Source organism: Fringilla coelebs (assembly GCF_963513975.1).
Source record: "Fringilla coelebs genome assembly, chromosome: Z".
NCBI lineage: Eukaryota > Metazoa > Chordata > Aves > Passeriformes > Fringillidae > Fringilla > Fringilla coelebs.
This window is the reverse complement of record NC_140031.1, coordinates 2,870,889-2,887,674: the sequence shown is the minus strand read 5'-3', so window position 1 is coordinate 2,887,674 and position 16,786 is coordinate 2,870,889. Positions and strand designations below refer to the sequence as shown.

The following is a 16,786-nucleotide window of genomic DNA, read 5'->3' as shown; positions in this document are numbered from 1 at the left end:
AGCCATTCCCTGGCTGCTGTCCCTCCCTGCCTTGTGCCCAGTCCCTGTGCAGCTCTCCTGGAGCCCCTTGAGGCCCTGGCAGGGGCTCTGAGGTGTCCCTGGAGCCTTCTCTTGTGCAGGTGAGCAGCCCCAGCTCTGTCTGTAGGACTGTCTCCCCACACTACAGTAAAACACTGTAAATGCGGGTAAGCTCCAGCGTTGCACATTCCCCCGGCTCTCCCACAGGACCCCTGAGGAGGCCGCAGGACAACATAATAAAAGCCTTGTTTACATCCTGCTCCAGCACAAGGCCTGTCACCACCCTCACACGCCCCGCAAACACCACAAACCCATGAAACAAAGTGCAGGACAGCAGGAATCTTTTTACGGAACAGAATAAAAACCCCACAACAACATCACCCACACACTCTCCCCCTCTCTCCACCCTTCACCATTAGAGGCCGCACAAACAAGGATGTAAACACGGCCTGGAGCGGCCACCCCCACACGCAGGTCGCTCCGTCGCCCCAGCGGCGGCGGAGGACGCCCCGAGCCTCCCTCGGTGCCGTTACCTTGGGGCGGGAGCGGGCGCGGCGCGGGGGTCGCACGGCCTCAGCCATGGCCCCGCTGCCCCGCGTGAGGCGGCGCCGGGCCGCGCAGGGACGGGCCGCGGGACACGCCCCTCCGCGCCAGCCAATCATACAGCGCGATGGGCGGTGGGACACGCCCCCGCAGCGCCGGCCAATCACAGGGCGCGGCTGGGATGGGGCGGGGCTGCGGCCGTGAGGGCGGGATGGGCGGGGTGAGGAGTCTGAGGGAGCGGGGGGGGCGGAGGGCCCGGAGAGCGTCGGTGGGGCCGGACAGTCATGGGGACACACAGACACTCCATGGGGACTGACGGACACTCCATGGGGACGGACAGACACTTCATGGGGACAGACAGACACGCCATGGAGACACTTAGATCATTCATGGGGACACACAGGCCATCCACAGGGACACACAAATTGTCCATGGGCACAAGGACCCCACAGACCAGCCCTAGGGGAGTGGGGTCTGCTGTAGGGATGCAGAAACCAGCCCTAGGGACACACAGATTATCCATAGGGACTGACAGATGCTCCATGGAAGACCACGGCCCACTACAGGGACCCAGAGATCATCCACAGGGACATACAGGCCATCCATAGGGACTGACATAGGGACAAACAGACCTTCCACAGGGACAGACTGCCCAGAGGGACTCCCAGAGTCCACAGTGAACCAGAGACTGCTATATGGACTCCAAGACTGTCCACAGGGCCAGCCCAAGCTTCTGCCACAGGGAATGTGGGATGAGAAGCCAAGCCCCCACTAGCACGGATGGGGAGTGTGAGGTCACTTCTGTCTGCCCCAGGGTGTGAGACACCTCCAGCACAGCAGGAATGCTGGCTCAGCCCCAGACCAGGAACTGCTGTCCCCCAGAGCCCCGTCCTGGCACCCAGCCATCCCCAGGGAGCCACAGGCAAAAGCTGGAGTGACTTCTCCCAATGCCCAGGAGGACGAGCCCCCCCAGAGCTCAGTGGCACTGTGCAGAACACATCACAGTCAGTTAATGGCCTTGAACAGGCACTGTTCCCTCCCGCGGACCTTGTAGCTAGGGTTTGAGAAGTCTTTATGTTACTAGTGCAACCTGGAATTGGTAGTATCTATGGGAAAGGTAAACTGGATGTGGGTGTAAGGGGAAACCTGCCCCAGCACCCCGATTTTGGGATTACTTCTGTGCTTTTTTGTAAATGTGCAAGCCAAGTTTTAGCCTTACTGGGCACCTCTACATCCAGAAAAGCCAAACAGCGTCTATTGTGCTCAATCAGTGGAAAAATCCCAGAAAAAAAACCATGCAAGTTTTTGCAGAGCAAACACTCCTCCAGGGCAAACAGCCCTGCATGGTCTGCAGCTCATGGCTAATGATAAGCACTTCTCATGCCATTCTCTTTTGGGGTTTTTTCTCCCACTGCTGTGCTGGTATTGAGCAAGGACTGAAATACAGGCTGAACAAGGATGTGATCTTGTGGGTTTCCATCCAGGAGAGACTAAGATGATTTGCATGGATCCCAAACCCCCCCCAGCATAAAGTGAACATGACAACTTTAAAAAAGAATGCATATCCAGAACATGAGACTCAAAACGTATTTTTTAAAATATATATTTATAGAACTAAGATTACAGCAGGCTCCTTGAGAAGAGTATTTGTATCCTTGGTTTTTCAGAAATAAATAGGATAGCTGATTCCTTGCCATGTGCACTCTGCACAGCTCACTGTGAGGCAGCAGGGCAGATGTTGGAGCTCATTGTCATCTTCCCCGCACAAATAAATCCAGTAAAAACCCCAAGGACTGGTGGGCTGAGGCACATGCTGAAGCCATGCAGATTCAACTTGAAAAACATCATAAAAACAGCAAATCCTGTTGCTCCAGGTTAGTGACCTGGCACCAGGTTTAGACAGGTAAACTGTGTGTTTATCCCCATGTCCTGTGTCCCTGTATCCAGTGAAATAAGGCAGCGAGGAGCAGTGAAGCAGCACTGCACACAGGGACATCAGAGAGACCAGCAGCCCCGAGGCACGTAAGCTTCTGAATGAAAGCCATAATCATATCTATATATGTGGTAACAACAAGGGCAGGAACGTTCAGGAGAAGTGGTCAGAAAAACAGGCTCCAGTAGTAGATAGGTTTGTTTCCAGTGGTGCATAGTCAGAACAAGTCCAGAGTTTAGAGAATCACAGAAGTTAATTAAATCATAGAATTCAGAGAATCCCAGGATGGTTTGGGTTGGAAGGGACCTTAAAGACCACCTAGTTCTGATGCCTTAGTATTTTAGCTTTTATATTTTTTATGTATCCTGCAATTCTTTAGTGTATAAGCCTAAACTCCACATACAGTGTTAGCTACAGCTTTCCCCTTTTGGTCAGACAAAATTCCTCTCTAAGCCTGGGAATAAAGGACCCCTTACTGTCTGAGACCCTGAGAAACATAAACAAAAGTGAGCTGAGGGCAGAAAATTTGGGGTAAATGCCTTCATTACCTGAAGCTGTAATTGGAAGAGTAACCTCCAATATACAAACAAACCCAAATTACAAAAATGTGAAAAACCATGACCCGTTGTCCATTTTTTGGGGGCTTTGTCTGGCCAAAATGTACCTGAAGGCCCTTCAATAAATATAACTTTTTATTCCCTTAATTTTGTCTGGTCTCTGTTTTTAGGTAGTCCCAAAAAGGCATCAGTTCCAACTCCCTGCTATGGGCAGGGACACCTTCCACTAGACCAGGTTGCTCCAAGCCCCATCCAGCCTGGTCTCCAGAGCTTACCAGGAGCAACCAGATAAACCTAAAAGCCCACAAGACCCTCATCAGACAGGTGGCTGGAAGAGTTGAATAAATTCCTTAGAACCTTCCTGTGACCTCCCAGCAGGTTGGATGTGACACTGCCCCTCCCTGGGTAGATCCAAAGCAGTTTCCACTTAAGCCTGGAGCACAGCTACAGCTACACCAGATACGTGGTGCAACTGCTGGTGCCCCTCTAAGTAAGGTTTCTGAGAGAAATGAGTAAAAATTTACCTAAATGACAAGTTTAATCCCCACTAATGAAAAGACTTTAGGTACAGGCAAGAGCCTTTAGGAACAGGAAAAACCTGAGATCCGAGGGGGATGCACATACCCTGGACACAAGCCAGCATGCCCAAAACATTGTGCAGCACTCCTCTCAGCACATACAACTTCTTAGTTATACAGAGAGTGGGAGGCCCCAGACTTTCTAGATGGCTACACTTTAGAAGAATTTCAAATCAAAACCTTCTTCCAACACAGGGCCTGGTCCTTTTCCTCCTCTGAGTGTGAAGATCCATCCAAGGAGTTTGCTGATCAAAGGCATAGGTTTTTAGTAAGCGCTTTCTGAATGTACAAATAATTATCAGAGTCCTCAAATATTCTCTTGAAAAGCAGAAGCACTTCAGCTCCGTGTGTCTGGGAATAACTGAAAACACCATCTCTGCCATGCTGGTGAGATCAACAGTGTCTTCTGCCTTCTGAAAAACCTAGAGAACATGATCAGCAGTGTCTAAACCACAGTTACAGCTCAGACAAATGAAGGGAGGGCTGACAGGAGCATCACTTCCAATGAGTCACCTCAAAATGTCATTCCTTAACCAATGGCCTTCTTTCTCCACTGTCCCTCCTCTGTGTACCTTCTCATATTCATCTCAGTCCTTTCTTACAGAATGCCAGGATGGTTTGGGTCGGAATGGACTATCAGGATCAGCTAATTCCAATCCCCTGCCATGGGCAGGGACACCTTCCACTATCCCAGATTGCTCCAAGCCTCATCCAACCTGGCCTGGAATACTTCCAGGGACAGGACAGTCTGCTTGTCTGGGTAGTCTATGCCAGGGCGTCACTACCCTCACAGGGAAGAATTTCTCCCTTCTAGCTGATCTAAATCTACCCTCTTTTAGTATAAACTATTCCCCCTTGTCATATTACTATCTGCCCAGGTAAAAAATTCCTCCCCCTTTTTCTTTTAAGCCTCACTTCATCAAAAGTGGGTACTCACTGTGACTGTTAGAAATGTACCAAGCTGTAGCCATCAACTGTGGCATAATCAGGCTCCCCTGAAACACAGAGCACAAAAAATCCCCTCAGGTTTCCCATGAGAAGTGTTTAAACAGAGCAGAAGCACCACACACTGGCCATCCATGCTAATGGAATGCAAGAGTGAATGCGGCTCAAGCTAGGCAGGGAGAGCTGGGAGTGTTCACTTGGAGAAGACAAGGCTCCAAGGAGACCTTAGAGTTCCTTCCAGTGCCTAAGGGGGGTTTAAGGGAGCTGGAAAAGGACCTTGGGCAAGGGCTGAAGTGATAGCTCCCATGGCCAGAAAGCCCACGAAGCAGTAACTCACCTGGTGCACTAGTCGGGGTGGGCAGAGGTCCCCTCCTGCACACAAGGAAACAAACACAAAGCTGAGGATCTGCATGGCTAAAGGACTCCCTTTCCCCTGGTTCTGCACCCCCAGCTCCCCCCCAGAGGTGAGCTCACCCAGCTCACCCAGCTGGTGAGAGGGAAGGAGTTTGACCAGCCTGGGCTTTATGGAGACCTGACAAGGCAAGTCATGGTGGGCTCACCACCCACAGCCCACTGGGCAAACACGGGAATTGAACCTGACACAGTGGGGAAGAGGAAAAAATAACCAGAAAGCACTGACTCAGGGAAAAATTGACAAGTGAGCCTCAGGGCATGTCTTTGTACGTGCCTTTGCCCAGAGTAAGACATAAGGAAGCCATAATTGGACATGACTCCTCTCTCAGTGTGGCAGCCAAAGTGGCAATTCATCCTTAGCATGAGTCTTGGCCCCAGTCATCATCCTGCCCCTGACAGAAAAACCCTTCACCGTGTCCTCCCTGCCCAGCTCCTGTCCCACAGGAGTGAATCTAACTCTGCTGTTCCTCCCTTCACCCACAGATGCTTTTAACTCTCCTCAGATCTCCTCCTGTGATCTGTCTTGCTGACATATCATGAGCCATGCAAGCAAGTATTTTACTCTAATACCCTTAAGTCCAGTTTCCAATGGACTGATAGGAACAAAATATGCCTGTTTTGGGGGAGTGAGCATCACCTGCAATAACAATTGCAGTTGTACATGTTACACACCTTACCTTGATATAGGTACAGGAGCTGGACTTCTCGCAGGAGTCACATTTCTCTGGGCATTATAGTAGTTTTCATAAACAACAGGAGCTAGGAAAAGTTGACAGTAGTAAAATACAAACCTCTTACAGACATAAAATACTTGCTATATACACTTGCATTCAGCTGCTAAGTCTTTCCCTTTCTGAGAAAATGCCTGATAGGAAACTAAAAAAATTTGAGACTGTGATCTCCAGAGGCTGTCAAAAGTGGCAGAGACTAGTGTTTCAAGGCAGTGAATGAAATGCAAAATGAGTGTTTTCTGCACACAAAATGATGCTGACCAGAGCAGCCAGCTCCATGAGGAGTACAGAGCAGTCAGCACTACTTTCTGAGATTCTACTAAGCTCTTACCTGGAGCCAAACTTCCAGTTTTACGTAAATTTACGAAAAAATCAACATCCTTCTCAATGCTGCACATTTCTAAACTCTTGCGGATTTCCTCGTATTTCTGCAAAAGGGAAATAAAGTGCATTTGTATACATCAGGTCAAAAAAACAAGGTTTTTCCCCTTTGCTTACCACACACAGGGCAAAAGCCCAGCACTCAACAAGCTCCAGCGTCAGGAGAATCACAGAATCCCAGAACAGTTTGGACTGGAAAGGAAATTTGAAGCCCATCCCACTCCACCCCCTGCCATCAGCAGGGACACCTTCCACTAGATCAGATTGCTCCAAGCCCTGTCCAGCCTGGCTTTGGACATTTCCAGGGATCCAGTGACAACCACAGTTTCTCTGGCCAACCTGTGCCAGGGCCTCACCACCCTCAAAAAATGTGGAAATCCCAGAGAAAACCTCATTTGCAGGAGTTTTGGCCAATCCTTCTGCTCGCCCCCTCACGCTGGTGTCTGTGGTCAATCAAGGGCCAACTCGGATTTAACACAGCTTAGTGCACAGGTAAACAAACTGGGCTTTGCTCTCTACACAGAAAAATGAAGGTTTTGAGTTGAGGTACCTCATCATTCTGGACACAGCCCAGGGAGAGCTGGTTGACGTGGAGCCAGAGAGCATTACGGAAATAGTTGATCCGCTCGCACTCCTGAGTCTCAAAGAACTGAAACAACACAGACAAAACTGTCCATAACACCTTCAAAATGAGAGCAAATCTCTTTTGTCCTGGTTGCTTCTCACCCCCACGTGCCACAACAAAGCTAACTGCCAGGAGCCTTTGATGTTGGTCTTCTGCAGGAGGCAAGGAAGCCGTGAGTCCTCTGGCTTGTCCAGAGCAGAAATAATCCCTCTATGCATCCAGGTGATGTACTAGGCTTGGAAAATCTGCAAGACTAATGTGGAGGGGACCACCCAGCACATTTCTACCTCTGGGGACACCAAGCCAGCTTCCTAAAGGCAGTACGGGTTCCCAAAGTATCCTGTGCTCCTGTGGTCCCAGCCCACTTCCCTTACTGAGGTACCCTTAAATCCCAGAATAATTTAGATTGGAAAAGCCCTCTAAGATCATCAAATCCCACCATCACTCCTGCCCTGCCAAGGCCACCACTAATACATTCCTCCAGGTGCCAGAGGTACATGGGTTTTTTTAACATTTCCATGTTCTAGATATGGAGCAATAAAAGAAAGGAGGTGTTTCTGTTTCTTTCCTGCCCAGCCCCTTTTCCAAGCAGGTTTAAACCATTTTGAAATCTGCTGTCTGGTACACCTCATTTTCACATGTTTTTACACATTCCCATGAACACCCACACTTGCTACCACTTATGACCTTTGCAACACATGGAGAGGAAAACTTCCACATCATCCATCTGCAAAAGTGAAACTGCTGCTTTCCACTCCCCACCACAGAATCATCAGGGTTGGAAAAGCTGTCTAAGAGCATTGAGTCCAACCACTAAGCCAGCACTGCCAAGCCACCACTAAATTGTGTCCCCATCCTCGAGGCTTCCAGAGAAGTCACCAAAAGCACACCAGCACAGAGACACCCATGCACACCACACAAAACAGACAGAAAATTCAGTTCAAATGGGAAAACTGGAATAGCAGCCTGAAGAGAGGTGACTTGGAAGGGATCAGCACTGGTGGGAATGGGAAAGCTGGATGCAAGCCTGAAGCAGATCTGGGATACAATCTGTCTTTGTAATCCCTGTTCCTCCCTCGGTCACAGATCACAGGCCAGCAGCAGAGCAGCTGCTCAGCCCTCTTGCTACCAGTCTGGAATTCCCCAGCGTGTGCTGGAAATCCCTGCTGGACCACTTCCCTGTGAGGCAGTCTGCTTCAGGCTGATACACCCTCTCAGAGGGGTTCCCACACTACTGCACGGTCTGTGAGACACCAGGTGAAGTGCTCTTGGCACAGTCTGCATGTAGAGATGGCTTCACCTGCATCCCCAGCCACCACCAGCCTCTGCTGAAAAGTCATGCAAAGTCTTCCAGAGTTTCAGACAGTCTTCTGAGCAACAAAGGTGTTGTTGGGGCTCCAGGACATACTGGCCTGGGGTTACTGAGCATATAGAGGTGACCACAGCTGTTCAAGATGACTGCCATGCCACACTTGCAAGCAGGTAGTGGGAAAAAATGTCACTACCTTGACTCTGTTAATTTTAGAAGCTGGTGGAAAAAATAATAAAATGAGAACAGAAACTTTGAAGCAGTGGGGCCTTGAATCCAGAAGCCATGCTTGAGACACACACACAGGGTTAGCTGCAATACATCCTGCTGCTTCACTGCCAGGGGAATACAAAACCAGGAAATCTGTACTGTCCCTGAGCCTGGCAGCCAGGACTGCGGACCCAGAGGACCACGCTGCCATGTGGAGGTGTTTAGGGCATTTACCTCACAAGCTTTGATGTGCTCGTTCTGCCACTCATCCCGGATCTTCTCCATTGTGGTCACACTCTGCTGGTAACTCCTGTCTGTGAGACAAATCATATTTTGTCTGAAGGCGCCTCGCCCATGGCAGTGGGGTTGGAATGAGATGACCTTTAAGGTCCCTTCCAACCCAAATCATTTTATTGTTCTGTGATTCCATGATTAACATTCATTAAAATAATTCTAGAAAGTAATTCTAGGGCTGGGGAAAAGGCTGAAAAGTGTGGGAGATGAGAGATAAAGCAGAAGGATATAGCTTTGGTGGGGTCATGCAGGTTTCTCCAGGGACATTGCCCACTGCTGCTATCTTGGGAATGTGTTTCTGAGGAGTCATGCCTGACCCAAGAGCTGGAGCTCACTCATGAGCCACACCACGGCTTCACAGCATCCTGCTAGAAACACTCCCCTCACCCTCCCAACATGGCATTTCCACACTCACCAGTGTCCTCCAGTGCTGATTTTGTCTGAGCCAGCTTCAGGAACAGCTTCCAAAAACAGGATAGACAAGGAAGGTGAGGAAGAGGCTGTGTGCATCACCAATGGCACTGCATCCCCACTGGGGAACACCACCAGCCTCCCCATCTCACCCCACACCCAGAGCTGGAACAAGAGCTGTGGGGCATGAGAGCTGCAAGAAAAGACATCCCTTTCCCCCACTACGCCACGGCCTGTTGGGAAGGATGAAAGTTTGACAAGAAAGTCTCACAGATATGTATGTTTAGCAGAAAGACCTTTAAAAATAGAATCTGAAGGAGGAATAGAGATGGAAGCAAGTTTTGATAGAGAAGTAAAGAATTGATGAGCCAGTCTTACTGGATAACCAAGGAGGCAAAGGGTATGTTAGTTAGAAGGGGATTTTTTGACTTAGAGCAAAGGATAAACCCACCTCAAACAAAATGCTTTTGCCAAGCAGAAAGATAGCATAGGCCAACAAGTCAGCAAATGTCACAAGTAGAAAAAAAGCCTCAGAATTTTTCACTGTAAGAAAACTGAAAAACAACTTCCAGCTTAAACTGTAATGTACTAACTTTTCGTGATTGGAGAACAGTAACAGGAATATGGTAATTACAGTAGTTATGATAGGCTATAGACAATAGTTAAGGCATAGATTGGTTCTACTGTATTAAGATGCTAAGCAAAGAAAAGTCTCTAATGCATTATAACCAAAACCAAAGGGTCTCCAGGCCTGCCTGCAGCTGGAGCTGACAGCTGTGGGCACAGGCTCTGTCACCCACCACCCTGGACTGCTGTAACCTCGTGGATGGAATAAACTGCATTTTGGAGAGCTGCCTGGAGTCCCACATCCCTCATTTCGGCTCTTACAGGGGCCATACCTGGGTGAATACCTGCCCATACCTTCTCCTGCTGCTTCTGCGTGACCAGGTTGGCGTTGCGGTGCACAGCCTGCTCCGCCTCATCCTTGTCCCGGCAGCGCTGCTCATACAGACGCTTGGCCTAGGACAGACAGCACACAGACAGGTGCTTGATGCAGACACACCTCGGGGAGAAGCTCAGCCTGTGAGGGAACAGGCTGCCTGCAGGGCAGGGAATGGCACAAAAGGTGCCCTGCAGCTTGGGAAAAGCCTTGCAAGGCAAGGATTGGGGTGAAAAGCTTCTGGCAATCAAAGGCATGTCCAGGGAAGGGCTGGGCAACAGGCAGGAGCATAAGCTTGATGAGAGGGAGCTGGGAAGGGGGCTCAGCCTGGAAAAAAGGAGGCTCTGGGGGGACCTTGTGGCTCTGCACATCTCCTGACAGGAGAGGACAGCCAGATGGGGGTTGGGCTCTGCTCCCATGGAACAAGAGACAAGAGGAGAGGAAGTAGCCTCAAGTTGCATCAGAGGGGGTTTAGAGTAGAAATTCAGAGAAACTTCTTCACAGAAAGGGTTTTCATGCCCTGGAACAGGCTGCTCAGGGCAGTGGTGCAGTCACCATCCATGGAAGTGCTCAAAAAAGGTGTGGATGTGGCACTTGGGGAGATGAGTTAGTGGTGGGCTTGGCAGTGCTGGGCAAATGGTTGGATTCAAGCATATTAGAGGCTTTTCCAACCTGAATAATTCCCTGACTCTAAACCATTTGTATCCAACCCTGCAAGGCTACCACTGGCCATGTCTTTGGCATGCTCTTCACTGTTTCTGAACGCACCCTGCACACCAATCACACAGACACAGCGTAAGAGTCAGAGCAGAGGAGGAAATGCCTCATTTAAGCCTGTCCCAATGCTCTCTCTGTGTGTGTGTGTGTGTGTGTGTATGTGTGGAGCAGCATTAACCCACATGGCAAGGAACAGCAGCACATTTGCTTTACCTCCATGGTCTTCTTGTACTGAAGATTCCTGTTTTTGTGAATGGCCTCCATTATCAGCTCTATCTGTGAAGACAACAGACCTGGCGTCAGCAGATCACTAACCATCAAAGCTCCAGGACACACTGTGTGGCTTACAAGAGGAAGAGCCACAGACCACACTGAGATGTGTTTAAAGACCTTCATCCACCCAAATCATCTTCACAAGACTCATCTTTGTGCTTCTGCCCAAGCTTTGAATTGTAGGCAATTGTAGCCTTTGTGTATGCAAAGGAGCTCTACATACGAAATCCTAGCAATATATAGTACTGTATCATCTCCACAGACTCTGGCAAAACTGGGAAGCCCACTCGCCTCTGATAGGTCCAAACCAGTCCCTGGTTCTAGAAGCTTTGCCTGGTTTTCCAGACGAAGCAATCTCAAGCCAGAAGAAGTTAAATGGCTTGGCCATTTTAGCAGCCCCTATGGAGATCATACAGCACTATAAACAAATGTTTTAAGAACATTCCAATGCTGTGGCTGGCCCCAAAACACACACAAAGAAGATGTGGAAGTGAGAAGAAGGAAGTTGGAGGTTACTACACTGTTCAACACAGTTACAACACATAGGAAGGAGCTCAGTACTTCCCAGCAGCACAGGCAGTGGGGGCGTGCCAGGGGCTGGGACATAGCATGAGACAGCACCAGGATCAGCCCCTTGCTGGGGCAGGATCAACACCCTGCAGGAGGGCACATCTTCCCGCCGTGCCTGACCTTCTTCCGATGCAGCTTTTGCTTTTCCCTGAAATCCTCCATCTTCTTTGCTTCCTCCCGAAGGGTTTGCGCCAGCTGGATGTGACCTTGTCCCACATTGTCTATCTCTGAAAACAGAAAACAAATTCAATACTTCTATATATATATTCCTGAAGAGACTGTTTCTCAAGTCAACTTAGAGCACACCACATGTCCCCTTTCAGAAATGTGAAAAAGCTCCAGCTTGTTTGAAGCAGCCTCCAAGAAGTGCTCACCAACGTAAGGATCAGTCCTGCTGGGACCTGCTCCCCAGTTTGAGAAAACTCTCCCCCTCACAGAGGTAAATCTGGGCATGTTTCAACACACTGCACTGCCCTAGGCCAGCAGGCAGAAATTTGGAGCACAGAAAAATGAAGGCTAAAACAATCTCAGGCTCCTCTAGCTGAAGGTGAGTGGCCACACTGTGAAACACCCTCAGAATCCACCAAGGGAGCAGAGCCAAATGGCAGCTCCTGATTCAACCCCCAAAGCTGCTCCAAACCCACAGCTGTGAATTGTAGCAGTGGTGAGGACAGAGCCCTGTTAGGGAGGCCCACATGGGCAGCAAAGAAACCTGGATCAGGCAAAGGATGGACTGGGCACAGGACAGCAGAGTGCTCACCCTCCAGGTGCTGTCTGATGGTACCATGGCAGGATGTGACACATGACAATGTATGGTGGCCAAAGCACCCTCTTTCAGATGCTCCAGTTAGAATAACACAATCACTTAGGTTGGAAAAGCCCTCTTAAGATCCCTAAGTTCAACCATTCCCCCAGCGCTGCCAAGGCCACCACTGACCCAAGTGCCACATCCATATGGTTTTTAAATCCCTCCAGTGATGAGGACTCCCCCACTGCCCTGGGCGGCTGTGCCAGGCCTGGACAACTTTTTCCATGAGAAGATTTCCCTAATATCCAATCCAAACATCACTTTACACAATCTGAGGCCGCTCCCTCTCCTCCTGTCCCTGTTCCCTGGAGCACAGCCCGACCCCCCGGCTGTCCCCTCCTGTCAGGAGCTGTGCAGAGCCACAAGGGCCCCCCTGAGCCTCCTTTGCTCCAGGCTCAGCCCCTTCCCAGCTCCCTCAGCCTCTCCTGGGGCTCCAGCCCCTCCCCAGCTCCATTCCCTGCCCTGGACACGCTCCAGCCCCTCAGGGTCTCTCTTGTCCTGAGGGCCCAGAGCTGTCCCCAGGTTCAGGGTATGAGTTACAGTGTGTTTGTGAAGAGGACAAACCTGTCCAACAAACTCCAGATTGAGCTTCCCATGCACAGCTTCCTATGCACAACACAAACATGACCTCTGAGCTGCAGCCAAACCTGAAAGCTCAAGAGATCCCAAAAAGATGCCTTGTGGGTCTCCTGTCGCACACATGTCCTATCTCACTTTGTCCCAAGCCCCACACACTGGGATGAACCAGGCCAGCAGTACAGCCTTTGCCTGGCCTCAGCACTGCACAGCTTTAGAGATTTCTTCCCAAGCAGTTGCCTTCAGGCTTTAGTGTCCTGGCAAACACAAATAATTACTTACGTTGCTTGAAAACATCAAGGGATCTCTTCAGCGTGCTGAAAAACACAGGCAGGGCATTAAAAAGGGTGGAGAATCACAGTCAGACACAGCAGATCACCTCTTCCAAAACAGAGCTCACTCAACAATGGCCAAAGAACTCAAGGCACATCTATTTACCCTCTTAGTACCTCCAGCTTTTTCCCTCTCAGCAGGTACAACACAGTTCACTTGGTTTGACACCTACTTTACATCTTTTTGAACATTGGATGCTGTTAAAAATTCAAAGTTTCACAACAAATGCTTCTGGCAACCTCCTAAAACCATTATTTGGGACAATTTCAACATGGTGCATTTGCCATTGGCTGGAAAAATAAGGAGCTTCTCTCCCTATTAATATTGCACAGTAAAGATGGCAGAAACATCTTTTAAGTGACACCTCAGTATGAAACTGTAAGTAAATGACCAGGGTATGTATAAAGTGCAGAAATAAAGGAGGAATCAGAAGGCACTGAGGATCACTTGGGAAATGGAGCAAGCCGTGGTGGCCACAGCATGCTGGGCTCTAAAGATGTGCATGGTTTGAGTCAAGGAAGTACCTGTACTTCCCTCTGGCTACAAAACCTGTCCAGAGGTAACCCAAGGTCTCGTGATCCCCAGCCTTCTGCTGACCCACCAGCCCACATCCCCCTGAGCACCTAACAGTGCTTTGGTTAATCTGTGGCTAAGGGGAACTTGGTGGGCTCCAGCTCAAAGCCAATTAGAGCTCAGCTGAGCACTGCTCATTCATGAGAATGATTTCAGCTCATTTCTGAATGTTTCAATCAAGTTTCAATTCTGTTTTGTCTCACAGCTTCCTTCCTTCTCTTCGTCCTTCACTGTTTCAGGGACACCCATAAAAACAACTGTGAACTTACTTCAGCTCTGTCTGCCCACAGGGCTTCTTCTTCGACAAGTTAATGAGCTCCTTGCCATATTTTTCTTCTATAATTGCTCTGTTGAGGAAAGAGAGACATCAAAGAGAGAACTCATCGATTGGTTTAGGATGGAAAGGAAAACTGAAAGCTCATCCAGCTCTACTCTCTGCCACAAGGAAGGACACTTTCCACTACCCCAGGTTGCTCCAAGCCCTGTCCAGCCTGGCCTTGAGCATTTCCAGAGATCCAGGGGCAGCCACAGCTGCTCTGGGCACCCTGTGCCAGAGAGGGTTCCACCACCCTCACAGCCAGCAATTCCTTCCCAATATCTCATCCAGTCCTGCCCTCAATGCGTGGCAATAAGTACTGTCTGTACCTGGCACTTATCCTTAGGGAGAGCATCTGAAAAAGAGACCAAATCTCATGAGGCGACATAAATAAAATCTTTGAGAGACCATATTATCTCCCCGCCTTGGAAGAAAGGAAGGAGGAAAAAAGCTCCTGTGTTGCAGTGTAAGAATAACCAGCTCTTTGCAGCTGCTTTGAAATCCCTACAGACAATCAGGGGTAGAATTGCTTGGTCAAATGTAGTTCTCTCCATGTGGCCAGCAGAAAGGAACAAGAACTGCTAGAGGCTGCCATTTGAACATCTTCTGGATAAAACAAATAACTTTCTAAAATGCCTTAACTACTAACACAGATAGAGACCCCTATGTGGTTGATTTCTGGAGTTAGGCAATGAAATTCACCTACCTTAACTCTAAAAACTCCAGAAGCTAATAGGGAAATTGAAAAAAAAAAAAACCAAACGTATTATAAATTGATTTTTTAATATACCTAGCAACATTCCATGAACTTTGTTTGAGGCAAACATCCAGCAGGCACATTTTCATATCTGGAACTGTGTAACAGCCATGCTGGACAACTGGGCCAAGTCCAGAGAGTGGCAAATCCAGGCCCAGCCTCTGATCTCCTCCAGACACTTCAGTGGCAACCTGCACCTCCTTCAAGGCCAAAGAGGGCACAGGGTGTAGAGGAGGCTTCTGGCACTCTGCATTGTCACTGATGAGTGAGACTTGGTTCTCAGGGTCCACTTCCCCATGTGGAAGGTCCAAATTTTCCTGGAACATGGGATTACAGCCTGAACAGATGTAGGTGCATTAGACACTTTTAAGTGCAGCTCTCCTCCTGTTCATCCCCATTTTGTTTGTTCCAGGATGCTCTGAACCAAGTTGTGCAGTCAGAGGTTGGTTTTCCCCAGCTGTCATTACCAAAATGACATTCATTCAATGTAGAGTGTTCTACAATGCTCTTCGTATTTAGCCCCTGCTAACCAGGTGACCATAAAGGTAAAATACATGGCCAGATCATCACCAGCCACAGAACCTCTGCTTATGTCATCTCCTCTGATTAATAATGGCAGTGCCTAACCCTACCACTTCTTAACACTGAATCTGTGGGGTGTTCCTAATGCACAGAGACAAAGACAGGACAAAGCCATGGCTCTCCTGGGCTCAGATCTTCTAACCTGATCTTCTGCAAGGCAAACAGCAAGGCCAACTTCATGGGACAGCCTTTTAACATCGGCCAAACATGGCAGAAATCCAGCTGGGAATACCAGGAGAAGAAGCAGAAATCAAACTGGGAATACCAGGTGACACAGCACCACTGCCAGGCTCAACCCAGCCCTCTGTCAGAGGCAGCCCCCTACCTTTCCTTCAGAAAGTCTTCAAACTCTTTGCAGTTCTTCCTGCCATCATTCAGATGCTGAATGATGCTGTCGTAGCCAACTGTGCTGGTCAGGTCCGTGCTCTGAAAACACAGGAACAGGAGTCACGTCCCTGCCACTGCAACCCATGGACACTGCCACCTCCTGAGGCATTTGCACAGGCCATGGCTCAGTGGGAGCAAGCGTGCAAGTGCCTCTTTATGAAATAAAATATTTTATTTTAGGGGTGGGAGAAACTCCAGAATGAGAACAATGGTGGCAATTTGAGACAAGGTACATCTATGCCACCCACATTTGCCATACATTCTGAAGGGTCATTGTCTTCCAAATTATTCCTTAAAAACATATATTGCATGGATGCATGTAGAAAAAAAGGAAGAAGAAGGAAAAGGAAAAGGAAAAAAAGGAAAAGGAAAAGGAAAAGGAAAAGGAAAAGGAAAAGGAAAAGGAAAAGGAAAAGGAAAAGGAAAAGGAAAAGGAAAAGGAAAAGGAAAAGGAAAAGGAAAAGGAAAAGGAAAAGGAAAAGGAAAAGGAAAAGGAAAGAGAAAAAGAAAGAGGAAAAAAAAAGAAAAAGAAAAAGAAAAAGAAAAAGAAAAAGAAAAAGAAAAAGAAAAAGAAAAAGAAAAAGAAAAAGAAAAAGAAAAAGAAAAAGAAAAAGAAAAAGAAAAAGAAAAAGAAAAAGAAAAAGAAAAAGAAAAAGAAAAAGGAGATGCAGCAATGATGTAGGCTGACTTACTCTACCCCATTCTTTCCCCACTACTACGCATGGCTGCAGAAAAGGGTGCAATAGTAGGAGCAGGTATGAAATTCAGCAACAGGAAACAAAAGCCACAAAAGGTTATCAAGAAACCTGAGGAGGATTGTGGCAGGATGCAGAGATTCAGGAAACGGTTCAAAGCCAGAACGAGAGTATGCAGAGATCTGGCAAAACGGGGTGGGCAGCAGAAGAGGGAATTTCTCAAGAATTTATTCCTGGTGCAATAAAGGAGAAGCAACAGGGCTGGTATCTGTGATAAAGGAACAGTTTAATTAAGTGGAATTCCCTGTTC

General features: G+C 48.6%; 2 protein-coding genes across 6 annotated transcripts in view; both read right to left on the bottom strand.

The window, feature by feature from the left end:
- EPG5 (ectopic P-granules 5 autophagy tethering factor) overlaps window positions 1-656 on the bottom strand; it is a 55,337-nt gene extending 54,681 nt beyond the window's left edge. For all 3 annotated transcript variants that reach the window (XM_084224875.1, XM_084224877.1, XM_084224876.1), the window contains exon 1: window positions 552-656. In XM_084224875.1, the coding sequence (XP_084081001.1) occupies window positions 552-599 (48 nt within the window). In that variant the 5' untranslated portion in view covers window positions 600-656. The remainder of the gene's footprint in view (window positions 1-551) is intronic.
- Window positions 1-16,786, bottom strand: part of PSTPIP2 (proline-serine-threonine phosphatase interacting protein 2) — a 39,516-nt gene that overhangs the window by 15,957 nt on the left and 6,773 nt on the right. Inside the window, exons 2-15 of one of the 3 annotated variants that reach the window (XM_084224888.1) lie at window positions 15,720-15,820; window positions 14,009-14,086; window positions 13,116-13,150; window positions 11,570-11,676; window positions 10,820-10,882; window positions 9,871-9,969; window positions 8,954-8,999; window positions 8,479-8,558; window positions 6,651-6,749; window positions 6,051-6,147; window positions 5,666-5,747; window positions 4,912-4,946; window positions 4,567-4,624; window positions 2,196-4,051 (exon numbers count right to left, since the gene is read on the bottom strand). In XM_084224888.1, the coding sequence (XP_084081014.1) occupies window positions 4,575-4,624; window positions 4,912-4,946; window positions 5,666-5,747; window positions 6,051-6,147; window positions 6,651-6,749; window positions 8,479-8,558; window positions 8,954-8,999; window positions 9,871-9,969; window positions 10,820-10,882; window positions 11,570-11,676; window positions 13,116-13,150; window positions 14,009-14,086; window positions 15,720-15,820 (972 nt within the window). In that variant the 3' untranslated portion in view covers window positions 2,196-4,051; window positions 4,567-4,574. Of the gene's footprint in view, window positions 1-2,195; window positions 4,625-4,911; window positions 4,947-5,665; window positions 5,748-6,050; window positions 6,148-6,650; window positions 6,750-8,478; window positions 8,559-8,953; window positions 9,000-9,870; window positions 9,970-10,819; window positions 10,883-11,569; window positions 11,677-13,115; window positions 13,151-14,008; window positions 14,087-15,719; window positions 15,821-16,786 lie in introns of those variants that run through there. The other 2 variants (XR_014616902.1, XM_084224887.1) reach the window with 2 other exon arrangements.